At 40.3% G+C, this 12,851-nt stretch overlaps 1 protein-coding gene across 1 annotated transcript in view; it reads left to right on the top strand.

Moving 5' to 3' along the window:
• The window catches only part of LOC122803905 (serine/threonine-protein kinase MRCK beta-like), a gene marked incomplete in the record, with an annotated part of 2,302,169 nt that overhangs the window by 394,087 nt on the left and 1,895,231 nt on the right, over positions 1-12,851 (top strand). Inside the window, 1 exon segment of the mRNA XM_044073588.1 lies at positions 3,741-3,824. Within this exon segment, the coding sequence (XP_043929523.1) occupies positions 3,741-3,824 (84 nt within the window).

Raw genomic sequence — 12,851 nt, 5'->3', positions numbered from 1 at the left:
TCAATGATAATTCTTCCAATGGCTTTGCAAATGAGACTAGTCTGACTAATGGGTCTATAGTTACCAAGATCTGTTGAAGGTACTACCATACGAAAGGCAGACTGTTGCAGTCCACCATTCACATGGCAGAAAGACTGTTTAAAGACTATAGTTAAATAGCGAGTCCAGGAGTCCTGATAAGTCATATTTTAGACTTTTCAGGAGGCATCCTTGGATGTTATCAGGACCCGTTGAGGTCATGTTCTTGGCTGTGTTTCTAAAACGTGTGTCCAGGACCAAGATGTCACTGTAGAGTCTGACATTGCTTCTGGCCTCTCTCCACATTAGTATGGATCTGTCTGCCTTTACACTAGCAGACTTCGGAAGAGTGACTGAACTACTTGTCTTTATCCATTGCACTTTTATGACAGCAGCTGACACACTCAACATTATAATTTCTTGTAGTATACATTTTCCAGATGAATCAAAAAGCTGTGTTATGTTTTTTTAGCAATTTCTTTTTTCAGGGAGAAATTTAACAATAGACTTTTTATCTCTTGAAAAAACAAAAAATGTATTCACTTCAGTTCTGTATAGACCTGTAGTGGTTGTGTTAATTTTCATAACACTTAAAATGTTTTAACCAGCAGCAGCACACGATCAGTTTTCATGAGGTGATGAGGTTTGGGATCCGAGAGATTCTGTGAAGGACTCTTCTAGTATTTTTTTCCCTCCTGCTTGTCTTCTTTGTGATCGTTTTCTTTAGTGGCCCGTTTGTTCCTCCTGACTCCAGGTGTCTAGAGACAAATGGAGCGAGAGCTGATAGCTGAAGATCACAGTTGTCCTAATTTAGGTATACAGAGGTAATTTTTTTATGTTTCTAGCCAACCTCACCTCCCTGTTACCCATTATCTGTAAAGCACAGTGCAGTGCATGCATTGCTGAGTCCAGTACAAATGTGCACCTCAGCACACTCCTGTTATTCTCGACTGGTGTATTTTTTATTCTTGGTGTACTTTATCTAACACTATCTGTCTGTTTTAATTTAAGTGTATGTGTCATTTGTTGTACATGTGTATTTTAACTCTGTATCTCCATATGTTTTATTTAGGTTCCTAGGTTGGTACTAGGCTATCAGCCCTAGGGCCTATACAAGCCTAGCCATAATAATTCCCTGGCTATTTCTTCCCACACTATTTACTTCCCTGGACCCCTGTCTAGCAGGGCAACTGATGTGATCCCTGGGGTGAATTTCCTTTCTCCCATCCAGTCGTCAAGGTTCCTTTTGAAGAGGGCCAAAGAGGCACTCTGCTTGACATGTATGGGCAATCTATTCCAGAGTCTGGGGAGTCTCTGGGTCAGGAACCTATCCCTCCAGCATGTTTTGTTTATTGTGATGACAAGGTTTAGATCCCTGGAGCGTGTGGCTCTGACAGATTGGGATTTCTTTAAGTGTAGCATGTCCACCAGCTCTGGGTTTGACATGGCCTTGTATGTTAAGCAGAGATCACCTCCGAGTAGATGATATGCGACAGAGTATAGCTGGAGTTTTTTAAGGCGGTCAGCATAGGGTGTCTGCTTTAGGCCTGTGATTCGTTTAGTGAGGTATTTTTGCGGCCTTTCCAGAGAGGCACATACCAAACATGGCGTTGTATTCTATAATGGGTCTAATGAGGGATGAGTACAGTGGGACAATGACTTCCTTTTTTCTGGAGGAAAAGCCCGTAGTGTTGAGGTGTGCCAGTGCCACATAGAAGGATTTCCTGACTGTTGTGGCAATGTGGTTATTGAAGGTGAGGCCACTGTCCACCTGTGTCCCTAAGTCTCTTATCACACTTTTAGTATTTAGTGTACTGCCACCTGTATGGTAATTCATGGGTACATGTTTTTTCCCAAAGGGGATAACTATACATTTCTTGGCATTGAGCTTGAGCCCATGGCTCTGGCACCAAGCATCTGTTTGTGTAAGGCCCTTTTGTAGAGTATTCACATCATTTGGGGATTCAATAATGGCTCCCAGTTTGCAGTCATGTGTGAACTTTGTTATTCAGAGTCCCTTAGTGTTGGCCTGTACTTCAGAGAAGTAGTTGCCAAACAAGAGCGGTCCCAGGACTGAACCTGGAGGTACTCCACTTGTCACTTGTCTGGAGCTGGATTTGGAGTCTGCTACTTTTACAGTGTGTGTTCTTATCAGTAAGCCAGTTAGCAACCCATTGGGTGACGTAGGGATTAATGCCCAGCTTAGTAAGTGTATCTATGATTCCAGAGTGGGGGATAGTGTCAAAGGCCTTGGCAAGGTCTAGATAGGCTGTGTGGACCACCTTACCCTTGTCCATGGCTCTGGAGACTAATTCGAATAAGTCAGTCAGGTTCAGGAGACAAGATCGGCCCTTCACGAACCCAAACTGGGTGGGGTCCAGTGTTTGAAGGTTGCCAATGTCTTTATTTATAAGTTCCATGATAATACGCTCCATGGCCTTGCAGATAAGGCTTGTCAGACTGATGGGATGGTAGTTTCTGGGATCCAAGGTGGATCCCCCCTTGTGGAGTGGGATAACTGTAGCTGTGCGCCACTCAGTGGGCACGAAACCTGAGGTGAGGCTATGATTAAACATGACACTTAGGTGAGGTGCCAGTTCATATTGTAGTTCATGTAGTACACAGCCCGGGATGTCATCTGGTCCCATGGATGCTGTATTCTTAGCTTTGGAGAGTGCGTTTTTTACCTGTGTGACCGTTATTACCAGAATTTGGCAATCTTCCGGTATTGAGATGGGCCATTTAGGGGGTGAGAGGGGGGTGAAGTTGGCACTGAATCAGTGTGCCAGGATATTGGCAATATCCTTGGGATCAGTGTATTTAATGCCATTCTGTTTTAGTTCATAGCAGATCTGAGCATTGCCATTTAGATTATTGACATAGTTATAGAATGCCTTGTGGTTGTCTTTAGACTTTTTGGCAATTTTATTTTCGTAACTAGCTTTGGAGGATTTTATGAGGGATCTCAGTTTCTTACTGAGGCTGGTAAGGGAGTTATTTGCATCCTGGGATTTTCCCCTTTTCTGCAACAGTTTCTTCCTTTTTGTAAAGTTTCTTTATGCAGGGGACCACCAGATTGGCTTCCTTTTTTTGGATGAGAACATCTTGGTTCTATTTGGGATGGCACGATTCATGCATGAGTGGATGTGCTCGTACAGTGCCTTAGTGTAGGATTCAGCAGTTGAACTGTCAGTTCCCGTCTGCATGGGTGTCATGACGTTTATCACTTCTGACTTGAGTAGCATGAAGTTGGCTTTGGAGAAGTTTTTTATGGAGGTGATTTGTGCAGTGCCAGGGCTCAGGCACTTAAATAAACATAGAACTTTATACTTTTTAGTTGTCTCATGCCTGCTAAATCTCAGACCCAGGAGCTGCAGGCCTTGGCCTTCCCCCAGATATCAGTTATGTGTTAGGATGTTACAAACATCTATGTTTGGAAGTGGGTGAGCCAACAACAGTCATTCTAATCCCTTATCAGCTGCCTATAACAACTCCCAGACATCTAGCTGAACCTGGTTTATATAGAGAATTATTGGTACTAAATCCTCTGTGCCACAGATATGACTTTGTGGGAGGAGTTCTTGTGAGATGTATTCATTACTGTATCCCATGGGGCACAGTAGCACACAGATACTTAATAATGGCAGCATTTAGGCACACACTTTTGGATTAGTACCTGCTTTGACAAGTAAAATTAAAAAAAATGAATATTTCTCTTTCAGGTTGCTGTAGTAAAAATGAAACACACGGAGCGCATATATGCCATGAAAATTTTAAATAAGTGGGAAATGTTGAAAAGAGCAGAGGTAAGTGCTTATGGTTCATACGAAGTTTTGTTGTCAAGCTAAGTACTGTTTCTTACAGGCTTTACAATATTTGTTTTTGATAGCACTCCTGACAAGTATTAACCTTTTGTCTTTAAAGGTTAATACTTGAGTGTGTATATAAAAGCATTCTAAGTGATAAACATATTTTTCCTTGAATGTTGGAGGTTGCAGCATGTAATGAACCTGTCCATAATAAAGAATAAAATGACAACTTTATATGTTTATAATGTCAAAGACATATTAGGCTGTGTCTTGTTAATGAAGCCAAAAATGGATATCCATTCATGCAAGGTTCTTGAAGTGCTGGCATCAACACATAAGGACCCAGTACCATGCTAAGGAACATAAATGATTACTTGTTTCAAGAACATTATGTGTCACTGATGTTTTGTTTATGATGTTGCAGTTTACTGAACCATGAATTCTTACCTTTATGAAAAGAGTCGAACCATGATATGTGAATAGGTATGTTCTGTGCTGTATTGCCTTGGATTAATTTTTCAAAAGGTCAAGCTTTGTACTGTAGTGTCCAAGATTTATTGATCAAAGTATCTTATATATAGAACCATGTATTTTTAAATAAACTGACTCAGTTTTCCACTGTGGAAACTGTCAGTTATAATGAAACATAAAGCCTTTTTTTAGCAGACATCGTGTCCTGACTTCTGTAGGCCATTTACAGTGCAATCCTCCTACAGTGCAGGCAAAGACTGTAAAAATCGAGTTAGTATCAGTTGTTGTCTTACTGTTTTATGACAGTTTGTGATTTGAACAGTTGCTGTCTTTGTAATCCATTGTTGTGTTACGAATACACTCTGTTGTTGGTTCGTGTGTGCTGTTGAGTTGTATCAAGTAATTCTTTTTCATAAGAAGTTAATTTTAGTTACTTAACGTCTGTTTCTTGTGATGCAGTGGCCTGGCACCTGGTTAGTTTAGATTGTAAAGGTTGAGGCTGTCTAACTGTCCAGCCTGGAAGTGTGAGATTAGTGCTCTCTGCTGATAGTTATATCATCCATTCTTCTAGACTAGAGTTAAAATACTTTTCAGACACAGTCATATTCCTTTGCCCAGGTGATGACATAGAGCTCTTACATGCTGTTGGTCGACCCATGCTGTCAGCAACATAGTGCCGAATTGGAGTAGTTCAGCATATTGAATAGAACTAGACTGAAACACTGAGCAAGGACTTCTAACAGGACATCGTATTTATTTATTTATTTACTGCCATCAGATGGGTATCACTGGCCTTACATCCCTCTGCCAAGTTACTGCAGTATCACCCTGGCATTTCTCATCTCGCTCAAGAAATTCCCCTTTTTTCAGGCAATTCTTCTTTCTGGGTGCTGGGACTTGAATTGTTTGACATTAATTGAATCATGTGAGGCATGAAAATTATTGTGTGATTCCTTCCAAATCCAGTGTCCCCCACCCATTATGGAACTCGAAAACATGAAAGTGCAGTGAAATTCAAAATACCATAGACTCAGTTTTGCAACTGCATTATATGACGTGCTGCATCTTGCAGTATTCATGAATTACCACAAAGCAGCAGTCTGCTAAGTCTTTCTTTTCTTCCAAAAAGACTTTTTATTAGTTTTAAAGACATAAACAATGCAACAGATGCTAATATGAGTAGTAAATTAATGGTGTAACATACATTAAGATGAGTGCAAGCAAATTTAAAAGAAACTTCTACATAACCTAAGCACACTATGTACAATGTATACAACCTAGATACACTCATCATCCCACTGTAAATTGAGATAAATGTGACTTTTGCATAGTTGATAAAATTAGAAGCAAGGGCGATGTTTTACAACAGTAGCTCCCCCCCCCCCCCCGCTGTTTTGTCAGGAATGGGCATGGCCATAATGATTAACATGCCTAATGGCTGTGATGTAGCATGCAAATGATGCATGATTGACATGTCATGCAGATTTCCCTGTGACATCACGAGTTGTTTACCTGCTTCCTCAAAGTAGTGCGATCTTGGAGTTGGTATATTTGTATTTATATACATGGGGGAGTGCAGGGGGGCTGGCCCCCCTGCAAAAAGCGCAGGAAAAAAATAATAATTGTGAGCTGCATGTATAACTGGATGTGTTTGCCACAAACTCTTGAAGCCAGAGGTTGAAGACATCAGATTCAAATTATGTTATTTTTATATTTTAATAATGATGTTCAAACAATAACGAGAAAATCAAATAGAACTTAAGTAATAGACTGTTAGGCAGTAACAACGTTTAAAAAAAAATAAAACCGTGTAGAAAAAGATAGTACAAAATAGTACACTCTGAGCAAGTCCCTCTTATAAAAGATAATAAAAGTAAAAGATTCCATTTTGCCAGCAAGGTTAATTTCACTTTTAATGTTTACCGCAATACCAGTAATAACGAATGAATATTCATGTGGACTTCCTCACCATTTTCATGTTTGTTCATGTGGGCAGCCTGTTGGGTGGGGTTTCGGTGGGCCTTGCTACTGCGCATGGGGGGGCTTTGTTTACAGTTGTAAAACAATGCCAAAGCAAGAAATAAAGAATACGTTTTATGATGTCCTAGTTCAAAATATTTAGTACTACATTCCATGCCTTAAACATAGATTGTGATTCCTTTTTGTGTTTAAACATTAGTTTAATTGCTTTTGTGTGTCTGTAAACATTGTTGATGTAAATTCATACCATGACATAGTGGATAACGAGTTTTTTTTAGTTGTATAAAATTTAGCCATGCTAAAAATAATTAAGACTTTTAGTAAAGCTGGTTACATATATCCATGGGGCAGATGTAATAGCACAAATTGCCAGGGAATTGCTTTTAAGCCAGGGGAGAGAGAGTTTCTTCAACCTTTGAAACATTGTAAGATGTAATTGTTTGATGGGTTTGCATTCCCATAGAATATAGAATAGGTTGAGTTTAGGTGCATTGCAGGTAGTGCAGGCTTCAGCAAATGTATTATTAAATTTAGCTTTACAAACTGGAGTAATGTAAGCATTGATCCAATGTTGTCTATTTTTTTGTCCGATTCCGCTATGGGTTGCCAGATCTAAATGGATCCGACCTCTACACCAAATCTGAAGCCCTTTAGTTCCAGGACTGTGACTTCTTCCCTACTCATAATTCCCTAAATTCAACCCTACTCCTTCAGAACTCGTCTGAGGTGTTCAATCATGATTTCGAGGTCTCCAAGTACAAGTTCAGTTTTTTAAATTTTTATCCTTTTTGGAAGATCTCCATAACCTCCTGCCTTACTGAGAGCGTTCTCTATCTCTCTAGTTTCTTAATTTTTTTAATAGTGTTAGTTTTAGAATAGGGTTTAGGATAGTTGGAGATATTCCTATAGGATAGGTTCTTAGGATTGTTAACTAGTGTTCTTTTCTTGCAGGTTTAATATTGGTAGTTTTTGTGTGTTTTACTAATTGTTATTTAGGGTTCTTTACTGTTATATGTATTAGGCATAACTAAATAGTTATACAGCTCTTTAAGTCAGTCATTGTTGATGTTTGTCTGTGTTCGCTATTCATCTATAGGTGATGGTCAGGGTTTCAAAAAAGTGCAGTGAGTGTGAGCATAAGCTGTCACCCCAGGACCCACACTCCATTTGCCTGTATTGTTTAGGCACTACTTATCTTGACACTTCGTCAGGCTTGTGTTCCTTTTAGCTCTTGAGCCTTACAAACAAGAAGAGACTCCTTCCTCCCCAGACAGGGTCTGCCACCCCTTCCTAATCCTGTTCTGCAACTTCTCCCTGAGCCAAGGACAAAAAACCCAGGGAAAACAGGGATAAGGACAAGAAATTTAAATATGACAAGATCAAGAAAAAAATCTAAAGGATAAAAATCAGACTGTGAAAAATCCAGTAAGCAAGTCTCCAGATCTGTCCTCAACTTCAAGGTCGGATCCCAGGGTGTCGAGACTTTTGGTGCTGATGGTCTTTAAGCTTGGTATGTCTTCTACTAGGTCCAGGTTTTCACCATATCCAGTCATCTCCAGACTACATTCTCCAACACTTCGAGAGAGGAAACTTTCTAGACCACCGTCATTGGTGTCATCTTCCCTGACATCGAGAAATCTGACCAAGCAGGACGTTGACAGAATGATTGGAAAGTTTTTCAGGATGCAGATACTGCTTGGGACTCACTCTCTCTCTACCATCATCTGGGATAGTACTAAGGGCTGGGACCATCTACCTCTCCTTTGATCTCCTTTCAGGAATCCGCCCATTGGCTATGGTACTTTTGGGCCAGATCTGCCCTGGAGCACCTTTGCCAGAGCCAGTAACACAAGTGACTTCTGGTGTGATAGGTTCTCTTACTCTTTTGGGTCCAACATGTTTGGATTTAAAGGAGTCTCGGAGCTGAAGTTTTGATGTTGCGTCTTGGGGAAGGGTTTGAACTTCAATAGCCGTCTCTTCCCTTTGATGCTTCGGCAGTGGTTAGCTCAGCACCGAGATACACCTCATGGTCGAGGTCCTTCATCTCCAAGGTTTCCTTTCTGTCCGAGTACAGGAGAATGCCTTTGGGGCTGATGACATCCTCTGCTTTCAGGGTTTCAAATGGGTCCTTCCATTACCAAGGGAAAAGGCACTTTTACCGGTCTGCACCATCCAAACCCTAACTGGAATTAGTTTTATCTTCTCATCCTTTTGTCAGATAGGAACAGTTGGTCCCACAGGCTTCCCAGGTGACCTACTGTATAAGCTCCAAGTCTTATTCTGAGTCCTGTAAACCTCCCCCCTCAGACATTTCATAGAAACAGACATGCAAATGGAAGCACTTAGACTCTTCTCCAGAGTCCATCACAGAAGAGACAGACTAGGATGAAGGCAAAGGTTTCCCAAAGATCCCCCTCTGAGGACGTCAGTTCAGTGGGATCCTGGAATTGGTGAAATAGAGAGAGGGATGGTACACAAATAATCTTTCTCAAGATTAGTCTGTGTTCCTGGAAGCCTTTGGGTCTGGCTCAGCTTCATCCTGGTTGATACCACTTGTTGATAACTTCATTGATTTGATGGCTCAATGGGCGTGGAAAGACCCTGATAGGTAGAGCCTATCCCCAAGAAACCAGATAAGATTCTCTGCTCTCCTACAGACAGGAAACATTGGAGCAAATGTCCCCTTGTGGGCATGATGGTTGTAGCGTTAGCCATGAAGAATGAATTGACTGAAGAGGGTTGCTTGGTCCATCCCCAATAGGGAATCTAGGGCTGTGGACTGCTTTGGAAAATGGATGTATGCTTCAGCAATATTTACACTCAGAGTGCTGAATTATTTAACTAGTGTCACCAGATTTCAGGCAGACTTGACTAAGGAGATATCCATGTCTCATTCTCAGGTGTTTTTTCTGAGGATGTTCAGAAGACAGTGGGCTCCCTCCACTCTACCTTCAGTGTGGCCATGTGTTTGCTCTCCAGCGCAGCTGATGGCACAACAAGGGCAGCAGACACCGACATCACCATTCGCTGACCTGCCTGAAGAACCTTTGTGACTTTGCAGAAAACTTCAGGGCATCTTTCATCAATGCTCCCTTTGATGGGTCCACCATGTTTAGACCGAAAGTAAAATAAATACTGACCAGGAGTCAGAAGAATGGTAAGGCTCTCTGTGGTAGACATCTGCTTCTGCACGTCGCAAGGTCCTACTGTAGGAGTCAGACTTGGAAGAAGAAGAAGTGGTGTAGAAAATCACAGAATCTTTAACCAGGAGACTCCTGACGATGGACCCCCTTATGGCAGAGCAGGAGGTAACAGTAACGGACATTGCCCTAACAACAGAGGTGGACCCAGGTTTCATGGACCATTTTTCAGAAAGCCCTTTCAGTACTCCTGAAGGGTTGCCCAACTGCCACACTGTGGAGGAATTCTTGGAGGGGGGGGGTCATTTATCGCTACACACAAGCCTGTCAAAACATAACCACAGATTGATGGGAGCTGAATATAATTTCCAGAGGTTGTTCTGTGCCATTTATTTCTTCCCCCTACCAAACGGAAACAAAGTTTCTGATGTTCCACCCACCAGTGGGAACATGCAGCAGCAACAGTTTCCAATATTCTAGAAAACAAATCATCTAACTGTCCCCTAAGACCATATAAAATCCTCCTTGATCCCTCCATTTCTAAGATTAGCCAAAGATGCCAGGCTTTCCTTGTCAGTTGTTCAGATCATATCAGTGTTCCAAAACATATCATCACAAAAAATTAACAGAGCAAATGGAAGAGGATTTCCATTTGGACAACATCTAAAGGTCTAGATCCCTTTTCACCTTGTTCCCTCTATCCTCAAATTTTTGTCAGTACTTCTCCTTTACATGTCCGGATGTTCATCGTGTTACACTGCTGCACTCATTACACTTGGGTTATCCTGCCGTCAGGCGGTCCCTCAGTCGGCCAGAGTTCCAAAGTCTTGGTCCGGTGTCGGTTGCTGTCGCTTCTTCCCTGACGTCAGTGCGCCAGGGGTATATAAGATGCAGCCGATGGGAGCCATCTCCAGCTTTCCTGTAGGCCAGAACAACTCATTTGTAGCCTTCTTGAGGATTTCTAAGGCTTTCTGGAAGGGAACCTTTCTCCTTTGACCCCTATCGGAGACTACTTGGGACATTATCGTCATGTTGCAAGCATTGACTCCACCTATGTTTGAGCCAGCAGCATCAGTGGATTTAAAGTTCCTTTATTGGAAACAATTTTTCTGATGGCTGTCACTTCAGCTGAGTGGATATCAGGTATACAAGCACTGTCATGCGAACCACTGTATTTGTGTTTTTTTTTTTTCCCGTAAGGACAGGGTTTCACTTATAACTAATGCTTCCTTTCTTTGTAAAGTGGCTTCCAAAGCTGATAGTCCTTTTTCCAAGATTTTCAAATAAAGGTGACTACATGCTTCATTTGCTGGACGTCCATCACCAGCTTATTTTTATCTTCATAGCACTAAACCTGTCAGAAAGTCAGATTAGCTGTCTGGCATTCTCCAAGCCAAAATTGGACAAAGCAGTGGCTAAAGTAACTTTGTCTAGATGATTATCTGATTATATTTCATATGTTGTGTACAATAAAAAGGGTTTGAAGCCAAAAGCTCATTCCACAGGGGCAGTAGCAACCTCTGTAGCCTTTGCAAGTAGATTATCTGTTGATGTTATCAGTACAGCAGCTAATTGGCGAACAGTTCATGCATTTGTATCCTGTTATAGACTGGATGAGCAATCAGGATGGCATTCATCTTTTTGCTCCACCATACTTAGGAATGTTCTTTCTTGGCAACACCAGGGCTTGTATGCTTGGGAGTCTGTCCTCTAGTTGAATCGGATGAAAATAAACAACACTGGATATGAAAGTTATGTACTTAACGTAATGTTTGATCCATGTTGTCTGATTTTCATCCAGTTCAGCACCCCCCCCCCAACCTGGCTCCCTGCCAAATGGTCACAAGTAGGACTCTGATGACTGGATGATTTTTGACATTGCCTGTCTGTGAGCAATCATTACTGCCAGTGTCTTTTGGCCCTGCTGTTCTTCTATCATGCATTATGGAAATGTTCCTGAGGAAGGACAACAAAAAATAGGCAGGCACCAGTAATTCTTAAACTTTTTATGGTTAGCGCTTTCGTCAAGTCTTCAAACACTTAACTTCATCAGACTTTAGTTAAAAGAATAGAAGCCATATTTAAAACCCAATTCATAGGCACATGTTCAATCACCTCACATGACACTATGTCACCTGATACAATTCACATTTCTATAACACGTATAGCTAAAAGTTGTGTAAAGAAATATGTACACTTTCCTGTTAAGTTATTACTCAAATTCTTATAAGAAATACATACAGGGGCAATGTAATAATTTTTTATGCACACAACAAACATTGATTGCAAGTTGTTTTAGCTGGCTTTTTTATGTAACATTTATTTATTTCTCGTAGGGCAGATAGTATGGAAGAGAATAGATCAAGCTTTGAAAGGTTTTAATTTAAATTGTATAGCATATAAGTAGTGGAAATTTTGAAAGATCAGACTTATTAATGTGGATGTTTGGATAGCTATGGGTAGGTTGAAATAAAAAAAACAATGTGGGTAAAGTGTAGAATTTTCATAATTTTTTGGAAATGACCAGTATGTTGCTTAAAAAAAAAATAATAAAAATTTGTTTATTGATTATGTGTTTAGGTGTAAGATGTGGAACTGTCATAGGGTTGCAATGAATTGTGTTTATATATTTATGCCAAGTAATTACCCGTACAGGGTACCATGTATTAAAAAAGGATTATAGTAGATAGCTTTAATATGTCTGCAAGATCTTGCGATGAAATGATATAAAAAAATCAGATAAGCTCATACCTCCTTATTGTTTTGGGTAGACTAGTTTAGAATATGAGATTCTGATGCTTTTTGGGTGCCGTATGCATTTAGAAGTATAGTAGTTAGTTTGTTAAGTAAACGTTTTGGAATCTTGTGTATAGTAGAAGTGAGAGTAAAATAAGAGTCTTGGGAAGATAATCATTGTAACAATTGCAGTTTAGATAAAAAGGAATAAAATATGGGCTGACATCATTGTATATCTGAAGGATGTTTACATCCATTTAATATGCATTACGTGAGAAATTTGAATGGGACAACTAAAGTTGATACATAAGTATCTGATGGAAAAATGTTAGGGCCGATGTTATATAATCTGTTTTCAAGAAGTGTAAAAAGGTGAGGTTTATATAGATTCAAACTTTACTTGGCAAATTTTGAAGATTTTTTTAATAATGCAAATTATTTCAGGTAAGTCTGAGTTAAGACAAGTTAGGCAGATATTAGTGCTATCTATAAAAGTGGTCAGTGGAATTTTAAAGTTCAAGGGAGTAGGGATGATGTGATTAGAATTTTGGGTTATAGCGAAGAATAAGACCTTGATATATTGATTGAAAAGACAGCCAGAGAGAGGGCAACCTTATATTGCTCCATTCTTAATTGAGAGGTTTAGAAAGGCATTTATCAATAACTGGGTTGATGAATTAATATGCAGTACTCCAAT

The sequence above is a fragment of the Protopterus annectens genome, chromosome 6.part0 (genome assembly GCF_019279795.1).
Source record: "Protopterus annectens isolate FY-2018-M chromosome 6.part0, PAN1.0, whole genome shotgun sequence".
Lineage (NCBI taxonomy): Eukaryota > Metazoa > Chordata > Ceratodontiformes > Protopteridae > Protopterus > Protopterus annectens.
The sequence above is the reverse complement of the archived record's forward strand: the minus strand, read 5'-3'. Positions and strand labels throughout refer to the sequence as shown.